The sequence below is a fragment of the Eptesicus fuscus genome, chromosome 12, assembly GCF_027574615.1.
Source record: "Eptesicus fuscus isolate TK198812 chromosome 12, DD_ASM_mEF_20220401, whole genome shotgun sequence".
Lineage (NCBI taxonomy): Eukaryota > Metazoa > Chordata > Mammalia > Chiroptera > Vespertilionidae > Eptesicus > Eptesicus fuscus.
The window spans coordinates 71,670,800-71,686,651 of record NC_072484.1 but is presented as its reverse complement, the minus strand read 5'-3'; the positions used below and the strand labels follow the sequence as shown (position 1 = coordinate 71,686,651).

Genomic DNA, 15,852 nt, shown 5'->3' with positions numbered 1-15,852 from the left:
ATGTAGATTATAGTCACCTGGAGAGCATGTGGTAAAATGCACATATCTGGTACATCCCAGGTCTCATACACTGGAAAGTTTGAGAACCACTGCTATTAAGCATTAAGAAAATTTTTTATCTTAATTTGTTCGAACTAAAAAATTTATATATATTTCAGAGAGGATGAGAGAGGAAGAGAGAGATAGAAACATCAGTGATGAGAGAGAATCATTGATTGGCTGCCTCCTGCACGCCCTACACTGGGAATCAAGCCTGCAACCCAGGCATGTGCCCTGACTGGGAATTGAAACATGACCTCTTGGTTCATAGGTCGATGCTCAACCACTGAGTCATGCAGGCTGGGCTGACATAAAACAATTTTTAAAGGGCATAGAATTCTTGTAATTGGAAGTGTAGGAGGCCAGTGGAGGTCATTTTACAAATTAGAAAACTGAGACCAGAGCAGAGAAATGAATAACCTAGGATCCCATCAGGACATTATATAAAAGATTTGAACTTGCTCTAATGATGTCTTCTTGCTGTTAGTGGAATTGACTTTTAAAATATTAGCCCTAGCCACTTTGGCTCAGTGGATACAGCATCTGCTTGCAGACCAAAGGGCCACATGTTCTATTCTGGTCAAGGGCAAGTACCTTGGTTGCAGGCTCCTCCCCTGGTCAGGGCTTGTGCAGCAGGCGACCAATCGATGTGTTTCTCTCTCATCGATGTTTCTCTCGGTCTTTCCCTCTCTCTTCCACTCTCTCTAAAAATCAATGGAAAAAATATCTTCGGATGAGGATTTTTAAAAAAAGTCATTTAGTTCTTGGCAAAATAACAGTGAGCAGCTTGTTCTGGCCTATAATTGTGTCTAGAAACATCAGTTCAGATCTTATAGTTAGATAACATACTTTTTTTTGAAGACAGTTTGGTGGTCCCTCACTTAAATTGTAAAAAAATATATATATACAATTAATTGGTTCCTGGGAATGAGAACCATAAGAAGAAAAGAAGATGAACTTGAATTTCAGAAAAATAATGGAAAGAATGGGATGGGAGAGAAGGTTGTTGTAAAGTAAATTAAAATAGGGTGCATATACTGGGAGGGGCTGAAAAGAAAGATTAAGGTAATTGTAGTGTTGTAAAAGCATAAAAGGAGCCAAAGAAATTTAAATATGGAAGTGTATTGGAAGAGATAACATCCCCTGACCATTTAACCTTTTTTGTGTGGGATTGAGGCTTAAAGCAAACAAATTGGCTGCTTCATGGGATGTCTTTTGCTTGTCAAGGCCCTTAGGACAACATCTGGCCACTAATCTCAGGGTTGCTGATGTTTTAGAAACCAAGGTAGGTTCTCAAATGTTTTTTAGTCCACTTGTGGCGTTTCTTCTTAATATATAGACACTTTGAAAAATGTGACAGGTTTTAGAAATTTGAAGTTGTGCTTCAGAGTTGATAAAAACAAAATTGAAAATGCTGTGCTTCTATCTTAGAGCAACTCTGAGTCTTTTAATGCAATGTACTTCTAAGTTTCTGATGTTGAAATTTTACCAAGCATTGAATATTAAGGAGAAAGACTTGAGCACTTTGCAAAATAATTGGCAACTTTTATGTGATTATGTTTGACCCTTTCTTTGACTTGGCCTCCATAAATTCTTATTCTAACTGCAACATTAAACTCTGATTCTGGAACTTAAGTGGGACCAACTCTAAGGAAATGGGCAGTTATGGGAAATCCCTTTTCTCCCTCTCTTTTCTTTCTTTCTTTCTTTTTTTTTTTTAATATATTTTATTGATTTTTTACAGAGAGGAAGAGAGAGGGATAGTTAGAAACATTGATGAAAGAGAAACATCGATCAAGCTGCCTCTTGCACACCCCCTACTGGGGATGTGCCCTAAACCAAGGTACATGCCCTTGACCGGAATCGAACCTGGGACCCTTGAGTCCGCAGGCCGACGCTCTATCCACTGAGCCAAACCGGTTTCGGCTCTCGCTCTCTTTTCAAAGTTACTCATTGAACAGCTGCTGCTGTTGGGATGGGTATTAATGCTTTATTATGGAACTTCATGAGGGCAGACTTGGTATTGTTTTCTGCTATATTCCTACACTTATAACAATGTCTGGCCCAGAGTTGGCACTCAACAGGTATTTGAATGAATATTGTGAACCCAACTTGCTTAAGGAGAGAAGAAGAAATATTAATAGTTTCAGATGTCTTCTCAGCTGGGGGTTTTGTTTGTTTTATTAGCCTGAGAGTACTGTGTCCCTAATTGGTGAACCCTATTAGTTTTATAATGAGCAGGTCAGGTCTGTCCATGACAAAGGGTCTTGTTTACATACAAAACACATTTGGGGAGAACAGATGATAATTTGGGCTTTGAAATTTGGAAATGTTACTAATTCCTTCTCTCATTCTTGAGTTTTAAGGTTTTTGTTGTTGTTTGTTTCGTTTTGTTAAGAGCTGAATCCTCCCAGCATTTTTCTTTTAAATTGTGGAGCTCTGAGCTTTTAGCCAGAACAGCCTCTGTCCTGCTTACTTTGAAAGGTTATTAACTATGCCCTGGAATTTTGGAAGTGTTCTCATTGAGAATCACTGTGAAATAGTGGCAAGTACTCTTCTGTGGACCACAAATTAAAGCCATTCACCATTAAGATGGACATAGACTAGGTTTCCTGGATTGAAAGTGGACCAACATAGGTAAGGTCTAAATTCAGACAGCTGTGCAGAGGAAGAGGGAAGGGTAGAATTTTTTCACCCTTCAACCCATCCCCCTTCCAGTTACGGGCTTTCAGGCTTCCTGGCTGCTTTTAGTTTGGCATTAAGTTCCTGGGGAGATTTGCACACTCCTGATACTGACCACACTCCCGGGTGCCAATCTTTATCACAGAGACCAGCTTGTTATCTGTCCTAGACAAAAACAGTCTTATTTTAAAGTATAGAGTGTTAAGTAGAAATGTTGATTTTGTTTAAACTCCAGCTCCTGGGGATGTGGTATCCATGGGTTTGAAGGTCAGGGAGGAAGATGCAAGCATTTATCCCAGAAGTGATTTAACAATGAGCAGGTGATATCTTCTTTAGAAAATTAATTTCTTCACCCAGTATTTTCACTTTCCTAATGCAATGGTTGTGTATTTGTGTGTCAGAGATTAGCAGGAGTCATCTTTGACAGAGTTGTGTTGTGAGTGCTTCTTTGGGAAATGCAGCTTTGGTTGAGTAATTCTGTTCCCCATCCTCCACACACGACTTGATGACTGTCTTTGTAGGAGGAGCCCATCATATTACCCAGCTGCTTAAGTTTCAAAAACCTGTTGTCAAAAGTGTAAAGAGGTCTGGCTTAAAACATGGCAAAGAGCCCCTCCTATATGCCAGAAAAGTGTCTCTCTGCTTTTGTTAAAAGGAAGCAAAAGCCTCTTCTCTCTTGCTCTGATCTGATTGCCCCTAACCATTTAGAAGAATGGTGGAGTAACAGAATGCATAAGAGCAAAGATTAGTTGATAAAATGATCAGTAATCTTTGCCATTCCTTAACCTTTCTCTCTTAAGGAAGTGTAAATGTTTATACTTGGGTTGAAGTGTGATTGCAATAGAGACCATGGGAGGAATAGGTTTGGCAGCAGCATTTAGCTACCTACTGATTGCAGCTAAATTAATGCAAGTGTTTTTTTTTTGTTTGTTTGTTTTTATGTAGGAGGTGTAAACTGATTAGCAATGAATCCCTTAAAACCTATAGGTTTTTTAGGCTTCTGGTTATGATCGTAAGAGCAGGCCAAAGCTTTACTTCTTTCTTCGAAAGTGCTTTTCTTTCCTGGGTTGGTGTATAGGAGAGAAAAATCAGGCGGTCTTTTATCTGTGGTTGGCTGGTCGGGCAAGGTGAATGGGCCTGGTTGCTGTCCTAAATGCATGTATAGAACCTGACCCCCCCCTCCTAAGTTATTTGGAATAATTGGGTAGTCTCAGTTCAGTTCTATATAAATTAATCATGAAGAGGGTTCAGTAATAATTGTACTTTATTGACAGCTGTCAACATGTTTGTCATTTTGTAGAGATTAGTCAGGAATTCTACAACTATACACAAAGAATTTGACTTTTGAAATAAAATTCCTTAAGGTCACTTAAATATTCTGAGCTCTTTTTTTTTTTCCATCCAGAGGAGAGGTCACAGTTATCAAATCAATGATGAACAAAGATTTGAAGCTTTTAATCACTGACCTATGCTGCTTCTTATAGACTGAATAGTTAAGTGACTTTTACCCAAGGTCACATAGTAAGTGGAAGATCAAGGATTTGAATTAGATCCTTTTCACTCTGTTGAACCAGCCGGCTTCCTTCAGAGGTCTTACAGCATCCTGTGCTACTCTGTACTGTTTCTAACCGACATTAGGGTGTAACCATGGTCTTTTGTGCTAACTGCATCCCTCTCGAACATGTAAGTGTTTTATGGACTTGACTTCCTTTTATGTTTGTGTCTGGTTCCCCTGTAGGGAGTGAACTCGCCACCTTATGCCTGGTTTGACACTGATTTGGTGGCTACTTTGGGTTCCCTGTACCTGGTTTCCAAACCTGCAGCTTCATTGTCTTATTGGCATGCCAGATTACAGCGACTTTATAACAGCTGGATCAAATTTTGCTGGATTTATTTGCTACTGAACTTTATTATTCCTGGGTGTTTTATTTCTCATCTATCTTAGCAGAGAATTAGGACTCCAAAGCTATAAGAAGCATGAGTTTATCTGTGTCTTTTTTAAAGAAACTGCTTTGGGGAATACATGCCTTTAGAGAGTCAAATATAATATAATTTGGGGATTTCATTTCTTAATATGCCCCTGACAAAAATCAACTTGACCATTTCCTAGCTGGCAGGAAGTAGTTCTGACTTAATTTTGCTCAGTCATGAGAATATCAATTTTTTTTTTTAGCAGCAGCAGTAATTATAGATAGTTGATTTTCATGGCTCATGGCCAAGGATGCCTTTCTCCTTCCCCTGTTTTGCTGACTCCCTCTTAACCTTTAGTAAGACTTAGCTCAAACACTGCCTCCTCCAGGGAGCCTCTGTTGACTCCTCACCGCCCTCTTAGATACAGGCTCTTTATTTTTTGTTCTCTGGTGCAATCAGGCTGTTTTCCCTTGTTATATTACTTTTCACTTGGAAACAAAGGAAGCAGTTAACCCATATTAATTTTGTTTTTACTCTTAAGACTTTTTTTTAAAATGCCTATAAATTAAATAATCCTGCTGCCTTCCTACCCTTACTGAAAAAATAACAGGGCAGGAAAGTAGAAAATTCTGGAATCTTGTAAGAGATGGAGGTAAATGACACCCACATGTTTCATGTCCAGACATTTGAGAAAATGCCTGTTACCTTCATAAAAAATTTTTCATAATTTCTAAATAATAGGAGCATCATGATGCAATAAAAATACTGTTACTTTAATGTCAATCACTTGACATTTGAGATTTTGGGAGTAGGAAAAGAATTTTAATCTGTTCCAGCAAGGCTAAAATTAAAACAGGTTTCTTCTGAGTTAATTTTCTCTGCCTTCATGTATATATAAATCATCTTAAGTTTTCTGCCTTAGAAGTGTATCTTCAAGTTAAATTCTTATATCTAAATTGCTGGGTCAAAAGAGAGTGTGTAAATTAGATGATGATGATGATGATTATTATTATTATTTTTTATTATTTTTGTTAACCCTCACCCGAGGATATTTTTCCATTGATTTTTTTTTTTTTTTTTTAGGGAGAGTGGAAGAGAGAGGGAAATACAGAGAGAAACATCAGTGTGAGAGAAACACATCGATTGGTTGCCTCCTGCACGTGCCCTGACCAGGGCCTGGGCCGGGGAGGAGCCTGCAACCAAGGCATATGCCCTTGACTAGAATCGAACCCAGGACCCCTTAGTCTGCAAGCCAGTGCTCTATCCACTGAGCCAAAACAGCTAGGACTAAATTAGGTTTTTGGGTTTTTTTTAGATACTGTTAAATTCCCCCTCCATGGGGATTATATGAACTACATGCACCTTTTCAGAGATGTTAAAAGGCAAAATTGTGTCTTAGATTTGATGACATTGGTACCCCCCAGAGAGTTGTGAAACTAGAGGTAATACGAAAGTGTACTACTACCTTTTGCAGAGTACACACTACATAAGGTGACAACTATTACTAATATCGTTTGTGAAATGGGGTTGATATTTCCTTATCATGAGAGTGGTAAGAAAATTGAATGTGGGACAATGTTTGTTAAATACTCTAGCACCGTGATCGGCAGACTGCGGCTTGAGAGCCACATGCGGCTCTTTGGCCCCTTGAGTGTGGCTCTTCCACAAAATACCACGGCCTGGGCGAGTCTAATTTGAATAAGTGGCGTTAGAAGAAGTTTAAGTTTAAAAAATTTGGCTCTCAAAACAAATTTCAATCGTTGTACTGTTGATATTTGGCTCTGTTGACTAATGAGTTTGCCGACTACTGCTCTAGCATGGTTTGGCACCTATATTAGTGCCCTTTTTCTCTTGTGTGCCTTGGGCCCTGGCTGTTTGGGTTCCAATCTTAATTAGGACCTTCTTGGATTGTAAATTCATTGAGGGCAGAGTTCACGTCTGATAAGTCTTTCGCAGGGTACTTTGGATTTAAGAATATATTTTAAATGATTGTAAACAGAATTGGACCTCAGAATATAATTCTGAATTGAGTAGTAAAAGGTTCCCTTTTCTTTTGCATGTTAGCCAGCAACTGTTCCAGCACTCAGAGAAGACACTGATTGATACTTTCCTCTTTTGTCATTTGGAAATCTCTACTTAAAATCTTTGTTAGTCTCGAAGAACACTTTAGGTAACAACAACAAAAGATGTTGATTCCTATTCTCTCTCTTCATTACGGAGTAACTCACTTATCCAGTTAAGTTAGAATGAAAGGAATTAGTTGTTACATGTGTGTTGTCTTCTCAAGGCTGCCTTATTTCAGGGGTCTTCCTCCCATAACTTCATCTCAATTTTTTTTTAATTTTTTTATTTAATAAATCTTTATTGTTCAGATTACAATTGTTTCTCCTTTTTCCCCCCCATATCTCCCCACCACCCGGTTCCCACCCCCCCTCTACCCTCTCCTCTCCCCCCCCCCCCGCTGTCCTCATCCATAGGTGTATGATTTTTGTCCAATCTCTTCCCGTACCCCCCACACAGACACCCCTTTCCCCCTGAGAATTATCAATCCACTCCCATTCTATGCATCTGATTCTATTATGTTCACCAGTTTATTCTGTTCCTAAGATTTTTAATTCACTTGACTTTTAGGTTCACTTGTTGATAGATATGTATTTGTTGTTCATAATTTTTTTAAAAAAATATATATTTTATTGATTTTTTACAGAGAGGAAGAGAGAGGGATAGAGAGCTAGAAACATCGATGAGAGAGAAACATCGATCAGCTGCCTCTTGCACACCCCCCACTGGGGATGTGCCCGCAACCAAGGTACATGCCCCTGACCGGAATCGAACCTGGGACCCTTGAGTCCGCAGGCGACGCTCTATCCATTGAGCCAAACCGGTTTCGGCATGTTGTTCATAATTTTTATCTTTCTCTTCTTCCTCTTAAAGAATACCTTTCAGCATTTCATATAATACTGGTTTGGTGGTGATGAACTCCTTTAGCTTTTTCTTATCTGTGAAGCTCTTTATCTGCCCTTCAATTCTGAATGATAACTTTGCTGGGTAGAGTAGTCTTGGTTGTAGGTTCTTACTATTCATCACTTTGAATATTTCTTGCCACTCACGTCTGGCCTGCATAGTTTCTGTTGAGAAATCAGCTGATAATCGTTTGGGTGCTCCCTTGTAGGTAACTAACTGTTTTTCTCTTGCTGCTTGTAAGATTCTCTCTTTGTCTTTTGCCCTTGGCATTTTAATTATGATGTGTCTTGGTGTGGTCCTCTTTGGATTCCTTTTGTTTGTGGTTCTGTGTGCTTCCTGGACTTGTAAGTCTATTTCTTTCATCAGGTGGGGGAAGTTTTCGTTCATTATTTCTTCAAATAGGTTTTCAGCATCTTGCTGTCTCTATTCTTCTGGTACCCTCATAATTCTGATGTTGGTACGCTTGAAGTTGTCCCAGAGGCTTCTTACACTATCTTCAACTTTCTGAATTCTCTTCTCTTCTTGCTTCTCTGGAGGAGTGTCCTTTGCCTCTTTGTATTCCAAATCTTTGAATTGATTCTTGCGATCCTCTAGTCTGCTGTTGGGTCTCTGTATAATATTTTTTATTTCAGTCAGTGTATGTTTAATTTCTAGTTGGTCCTTTTTCATATCCTCGAGGGTCTCATTAAATTTATCGGCCTTTTCCATGAAATTCTTGAAAAACCTTATAACTGTGGTTTTGAACTCTATGTCCATTCGTTTGTTCTCCATTTTTTTCTTTTGGGATCTGTTTCCTTGCCTCATTTTCACTGCTTTCCTGAGTTGGTAGGGTAGCTTTGTGTACTAGGTGTCCTATTGGTTCAACGGGTCAGCCTCCCAGTTACCTGAGGTGGACACTCTTGGTGTACCCTTGTGTATTGTGTGTCCCCCAGCAGGAGCTACAGCAAGAACTAGTTTTCTCCTCCTTTGCTTGTGCGGTTTTAGAGCAGTCTGACTGGAGCTGCAGTTAATTTGGTTAAGCTGCCACAGAACAGGACATTTATATGTAAAAGCCGCTGTGTGGAGCCTGGGTGGGTTTGTAGAATGTGCGGGGCGGGGTCTCAGGGCGTCACTAGGCTGGGGCGTGGCAACCGGCGATGGCTGCCGTGAGCCCTCTCTGCCTTTCTGCGTTTCCAAGTCCCCGTGTCCCGTGCTCCAGTGCAGCAAACCCTGATTGCTGGGCGCACCTCTGCAAAAAAGTCATTCTCACTTTCTGACCCGATTGCCGAGAGTCCAGCTTCTCCCCGTAGGCGTCTGGGTCCCCCGCATGTCCCCAGAAACTGGATTTCAGAGTGATCGGGAGCTTGTCTCCCTGTGGGTTGAAGAAAAGCCTCGCTCCCAGTCGCCCGCCAACAACCCGCTTCGCGCGCCTCCGTACCTCAGCTTTTCAGCGTTTGTGCTCCTTTCCTTAGTTGTAAATCTGCCACTCAGCCAGCTTTCCCGTGGTCTGGGTGGTAGACGTTTTGTCTTTCAGTTGTATTTTTGAAATTGTTGTGTGAGGCAGCAGTTCAGTTGTTTAACTTTGCCGCCATCTTGGTTCCTCTTCATCTCAAATTTTTGAATGCTAAGATTTGAAACAGTTGTTATTAGGTGACCTGAATTCACAATGAATGAGGTTTCCGGGTGATTTAATATACAGTGGTTTTCATCTTTCATTTCTAAATCTGTTAGTCAAGTTCAGTATAGTTCTTTTTGCATTTAACTGATACTTGAAGTGGCAAGGTCCTTTCTCCAAAACATTTTATTTTTTATTTATTTTTTATTTTTTATTTATTTATTTATTTATTATTATTATTATTTTTAATTTCTTTATTGATTAAGGTGTCACATATTTGTCCTCATCCCCCCATTCCCATCCCACACCCCTCCCCACGGATGCCCCAACCCCCTGTTGAACTTAACCGTTGGATAGGCTCATATGCTTGCACACAAGTCCTTTGGTTGATCTCTCCCCCCTCCTCCCAACCTTCCCTATCCTCCCTCTGAGGCCTGATAGTCCGATCGATGCCTCCTTGTTTCTGGTTCTGTTCTTGTTCCTCAGTCTATGTTGTTCATCATTTCCCCTAGATGAGCGAGATCATATGTCACTAGATATATACTTATAAGAACTGAATGTGAGATGAGCAATAATAGTTATGCTGACAGGCAAATGAATCAGTCTGTAGTGAGTTTCTTTCTGGACCAACAGTTCTTTTGAGACCCAATTTCAATGTCCACCAGTTCCTTATGTGTACATGTCGGCACTGACCCCTCAGCTCTGGATGGTGGACAAATGGTGGTAACGGAGGTCCGACTCCCTCTGGTTTGGTCTCGGCCGGACCCAGGGGCACGGCTTCACCCAGACTAAGGGGAACGTGGCCTCACCCAGACCCAAGGGGCGCGTGGCCTCACCCGGGCCCGGGACCCAGCCTCACCCGGATGGATCCAGGGTCCAAAACATTTTAACAGTATGTATTCTTAGATGAATTTCAGTTAAGGGGAAAGGGTATGTACTAAAAGTAATCTTCAAGGCCATTAATAAGTGGTCTACAAATATTTTCACCATTCTATCTAATAATAGACAAATATGCAAATTGACCATACCTCCGACACACCCAAGCCACGCCCACCATCCAATCAGCGAGTATGCAAATTAATCCAAACCAAGATGGCTACAGCCACAGAGAGCAAGGTTTCTTAGGTAACAGAGGAAGCCAAGCTTTCTGCCTGCCCTTGCCAGGCCTAAGCCTCCACTCAAGCTACAAAGTTTCAATTATAGAAGGTAAACAAATTCAAACAGAAATGGTGGCAGAATGGAGCTTGAGAGAGCAGGCCAGGGTTGCCGCCAGCAACAGGGGAAGCAAAGCTTTCCGCACACCCTGGCCGGGCCCACCCGCTTAAGGCAACAAAGTTTCAATTATAACCCCAACAGAAATGGCTGCCAGCCTCGGAGGGAGCCCCAGGCTTGGCTCTGCTCCAGGCTACAAAGTTTCAATTGTAGAAGGAAAATAAATTCCAGATACCAGGGCCTCCGCTTGGGTTGCCAGGGGGCGTGGCCGGCCTGCAAACCACCACAGGCCCCTTGCTCAGGCTGCCCCACACCCCAAGGGAACCCCCACCTGATCTGGGACGCCCTTCAGGGCAAACCAGCTGGCCCCCACCCCTGTACCAGGCCTCTATCCTATCTAATAAAAGAGTAATATGCAGATTGATCATCACTGCAACACACAATATAGCTGCCCCCATGTGGTCAAAGATCCTGCCCCCATGTGGACATAAGATGGCCACCACAAGATGGCCAGCAGGAGAGGGCAGTTGGGAGGCACCCAGCCTGCAAGGGAGGGCAGTTGAGAAGGACCAGGCCTGCAAGGGAGGGCAGTTGAGAGGGACCAGGCCTGCAAGGGAGGGCAGTTGAGAGGGACCAGGCCTGCAAGGGAGGGCAGTTGGAGGTGATCAACCCTGCAGGAGAGGGCAGTTAGGGGTGACCAGGCCGGCAGAGGAGGGAAGTTGGGGGCAAACAGGCTGGCAGCAGAGTGGTTAGGGGGTGATCAGGCTGGCAGGCAGAAGCGGTTAGGGGCAATCAGGAAGGCAGGCAGGCAGGCAGGCAAGCAGTTGGGAGCCAGCAGTCCTGGATTATGAGAGGGATGTCAGACTGCCTGTTTAGGCCCGATCCCACTGGGTCCCATATTGGAGAGGGTACAGGCTGGGCTGAGGGACAACCCCCCTCCATGCACGAATTTCGTGCACTGGGCCTCTAGTGAGGGATATAGATCCATATGCCCTATTGGCTTCACTTTTTCACTTACTGGCTTCTCTTCTGACCAACATCTTTAGTTAGATGTCGCACTGTTACCTTAAATACAATATGACTTCAGTTAGTTGCATTATTTCTCCAGTCTTTTTCTTTCTCCCCACCTTTTGTCTGCACGGCTTTTCTGTGTCTTCAGAGCCACTTTGTTCTCCTTTTTACAGAGACCCAAAGTCTTTAAGCCTTTGACTCTTCTGGATTTATTTATTACACATAGCCAGTGAGTTCCTGAAACTGAGTTCTAATTCCAGTTTTCTTAACATGCTTTTTTACATTTCTTTCTTCCTTCGCAACCCTGCTGCTCTCACTTTTTTCTAGACTTCAAAAATAATCAGCTAGTTACTCTGCTTTTACCTTTCTACCCACTCTGTCCTCCAATTAATCTTTCTTAAGTATGGCTTTTATTTTGTGTGTTTTTTTTGTTGTTTGTTTTCCTTTTCTGCTTGAAGTGGCTCCTTGTTATCCTTAGAATAGGACACCCTGACTCTTGGGTTAATTTTATCTATCAGATTGTATCTCTTTCTACTCCTTAACACAAATCGGCTCTTGGCTAGTCTTCTCTTTGATATGTTCTCTTATATAATGAGAAAAAAATACCAGATTAGAAGGGAAGAAGGTTAAACTTTTTATTATGAAAAGTTTCAAGCATATATGGCAGTAGAGAGAGTAATGAACACCTGTGTATCATATCTGCCCACTTCAGTAACTGTCAACCTTTTGCCAATCTTGTTTTATCCATCTCCGTATCTCTTCCCCACTCCTTTTTTTTTACTTGCAGGTATTTGAAACCTACCTAGAATTACTTTTAATTTATTTTTTATTTAATTCCCTTATTCTTTAAATTTAGTGCTTTTTAGTGAATTAAACTATACTAGTACTTGACAAAGTAAAAAATTACAGCTTGGTAATTTTAAAAATAGCTTTATTTCAAAAGTGATTCATATGGGGAAAAGATTGGAAAATAAGACAAAGTGTATACCAAAAATCAACTTGCTCAGAAAGTCACTACCCAAAGATAACTACTTTTAACATTTTGGCATCTGTCTTTTTTTTTTAATTTCTTTATTGATTAAGGTATTACATATGTGTCCTTATTCCCCCATTACCCTCCCAACCCCCCATTCATGCCCTCACCCCCCTGTTGTCTATGTCCATTGGTTAGGCTTATATGCATGCATACAAGTCCTTTGGTTGATACCTCCCCCTTAGCCCCACCCTCCCTACCTTCCCTGAGCTTTGATGTTAGCATCTGTCTTCTAATCTTTTTCTTACAAGTTTGTTTTTGTTGAATTATACAAAAGAGTAATTAAAAAAAGATATGTCCCTGCCATACTCTTGGGCCATAATAGCAGGTCATAATATTCTGTTTCCTAAATCTGGCCCATAAACAAAATCAAACAATACAGACATCATTCCAGGTTGTACTGCTGGTGGCATGTTTTGTCATTATTATGATTTTAACCATAAGTGCTTAGTTTATAGCAGAAATAATTGGGGGTTTTTATTACTGTCAAGTATTGGGGGCCACCAACTTGGTACATTAGATTGACTCAGCATTTTAAAATTTTAGACTTGAGACTTTTAGAAGTTGGAGTCTTCTGTGTGTGTAGCATGGGGGATTACGTTCAAGTCCTGCTTCTGATACCATATGATTTTATTCTTCTCATCTCTGTGGGATGAGACATTCTTATAGGTAAGGGTACGATCACGTAAATGTCTGTTCCCATAGGGCCTGGCACAAAATACTTAGGGGGTTATTCCAAATGTAGCTTCTTTTTGCCACGTTTTGGGAGCCAGGAATGGGATGAACACACACATTGCCTATCCATTATTAATCTATTCCTACGAAATATGCTCCCTCAAAACTTAGCAGCTTAAAACAACGAACACTTGTTTTCTCACACAGTTTCTGTGAGCCAAGAATCCAGGAGCAGCTTAGCTGGGTGGTTCAGCTCAGGGTGTTTGTGAAGTTGCAGTTATCTAAAGGCTTAACTGAGACTGGGGGGGCCTACTCCAAGATGGTTCACCCACATGGCTATTGTCGGAAGTTTCAAGTCCTCACCATGTGGGCTTCTCCATAGGCTGCTTAAATGTTTAACAATATGGCAGCTGGCTTCCCTCAGAGCAAGAAGAAAAATCCAGTGCCTTCTATGACCTGGTGTCAGAAGTTACATACCAACATTTCCACCTTATTCTGTTTTTTTAGGAGTGAATCTCAAGTCTAGTCTACTCAAGAAGGAAATTAGGCCACACCTATTGAAAGGAAGAATATCAAAAATCTGTTAGACATTTTAAAATCGCCACACATGTGTTATGTACATAAACTTCCAATTGATGAATATTTAACTTTGGGGTGACCTGTCCCCAATGAACCTCATTTTTAGTAGGCCCTTGGATTAATTCTGATACACCCTATAATTTTGAGATTTACTCAAATAAGTGGAGAGAGAGAACCCTGTTCATGGATTAAAAGACATGAGAGTGTTTCCAAATTGTCCTATGAACACAGTTCCCAGCTGGCCTTTTCTTTTTTTAAAGAAATTGACAAAATGAATCTAAAACTTTTATGGAAATGCAGAAGACATAGAATAGCCGAAACTACTTTTAAAAGAATAAAGCTAAATTTAGTACTGAATATTACCTGATTTCAAAACTTCCTATGAAAAAGAACCTTACTGTGAAGCTATAGTAGTAGATAGTGTCTATGTAAGGTTAGGATAGAGTTGAGAAATAGACCTGTGATTATATGGTCACTTCATTTTTAATAAGGAGGCCAAGGCAATTCAATGGGGGAAAGGGCTATCTTTTCAAAAAATGGTGAAAGAGCAACTGGATATCTCTATAGATTAAAAAATGTGCCCTGTGTGTCCCTTACCTCTGTAAAACTCTTAGAAAAAAACTATTCACAATATATATAGCTAACCAAAAAAGTCGTAATCCAGAATGTATAAAGAACTCTTACAACTCAGTAATAAGAAGACAAATATTTTTAAAATGGGGGAGAGATTTGAAGATATACTACATTAAAGAAGATGTATGAGTGGCCAATAAACACATGAGAAGATGCAAGGAAAATTTCGCAAAGCAGCCCAGACAAGGCCTCCCATTACCCTGCCTCTAAAACCAAGACGTGTTACAAATGCCATTAGATTCCTGTCATAGTGCTTTTAAAAAATATATCCTATCTAATAAAGTGGGAATATGCTAATTGACCATCACACCCTCACAAAGATGGCAGCGCCCACAGCCAATAAGGAGGGAGTATGCTAATTGACTGCCACACCCTCAAAGATGGTGACTCCCACCAGCCGCAAGATGGCGGTGCCTGAGGCGCAGGTAACCAGGGACAGCAGAGGCTTGCAGCAGAGGTGTGATGGGGGTGTCGCCTTCCCTGATCGCCGGGTTGCCTCCCGCCCCTGAGAGATCCCAGACTGTGAGAGGGGGCAGGCTGGGCTGTGGGACTCCTCCCCGCTCCAGTGCATGAATTTTCATGCACCGGGCCTCTAGTATATATATATTTATTGATTTCAAAGAGGAAGGGAGAGAGAAAGAGAGAAACATCAGCGATGAGAAAGAATCATTGATTGCCTCCTGCACACCCCCCACTGGGGATAGAGCCTGCAACCTGGGCATGTGCCCTTAACCAGAATAAAACCTGGGACCCTTCATTCCACAGTCCGACACTCCATCCACTGAGCCAAACTGGCTAGGGCTGTGCTTTTTTTTTTTTTTTTAAATCCTCACCCGAGGACATGCTTAGAGAAAGGAAGGGTGGCGGGGAGAAGAAAATCGGTGTGAGAGAAAAACATTGATGAGTTGCCTTCCATACGTGCCCTGAACAGGGATGGAACCTTTCAATGCACAGGATGAAGCTTGAGCCACTCTAGCCGGGTGTCTTCTTGACTAGCCTGTTAAGGTAGGCAGGCAGGAGAGAACTCATGACTCCTCTTAACTGACTCATCTCTTATGGTTGCAGATTCTCATAAACACAAAGATAAACACAAAGATCGGGAACACCGGCACAAAGAGCACAAGAAGGACAAGGAGAAGGACCGAGAAAAGTCCAAGCATAGCAACAGGTAAGGGTTGAACCAGCAAATCCTTCATTCCTCAGCCCGTTGGCTGTGGCTTGGCTCACCTAGAATAGGCCTTAACTTGAGCTTACAGGTAGGCATCCTAGATAGCAAAGTAAGCAGAGACTGTATTTGATTCGAGTTTTTAAGAGGATAGCCTTGATAATTCAGGCTTTACTGGTGATGCCATTGTTCAGATTAGGAAGTGTAGGCAAGTATAGTGAATTTTCATTCAATATATACTTCATTAAAAGTGTAATTTTTAAGTAAGTCAGCTATAGATTTATTGTAGAATAATGGCATTTAATCAAGTATCCAGAGAGCTTGTCTTGATTAAAGGTGACTAGATTGGAGACA

At 41.3% G+C, this 15,852-nt stretch overlaps 1 protein-coding gene across 1 annotated transcript in view; it reads left to right on the top strand.

The window, feature by feature from the left end:
- TOP1 (DNA topoisomerase I) overlaps positions 1 to 15,852 on the top strand; it is an 84,745-nt gene that overhangs the window by 18,313 nt on the left and 50,580 nt on the right. The window contains exon 3 of the mRNA XM_008158462.2: positions 15,399 to 15,501. Coding sequence (XP_008156684.1) covers positions 15,399 to 15,501 — 103 coding nt within the window. The remainder of the gene's footprint in view (positions 1 to 15,398; positions 15,502 to 15,852) is intronic.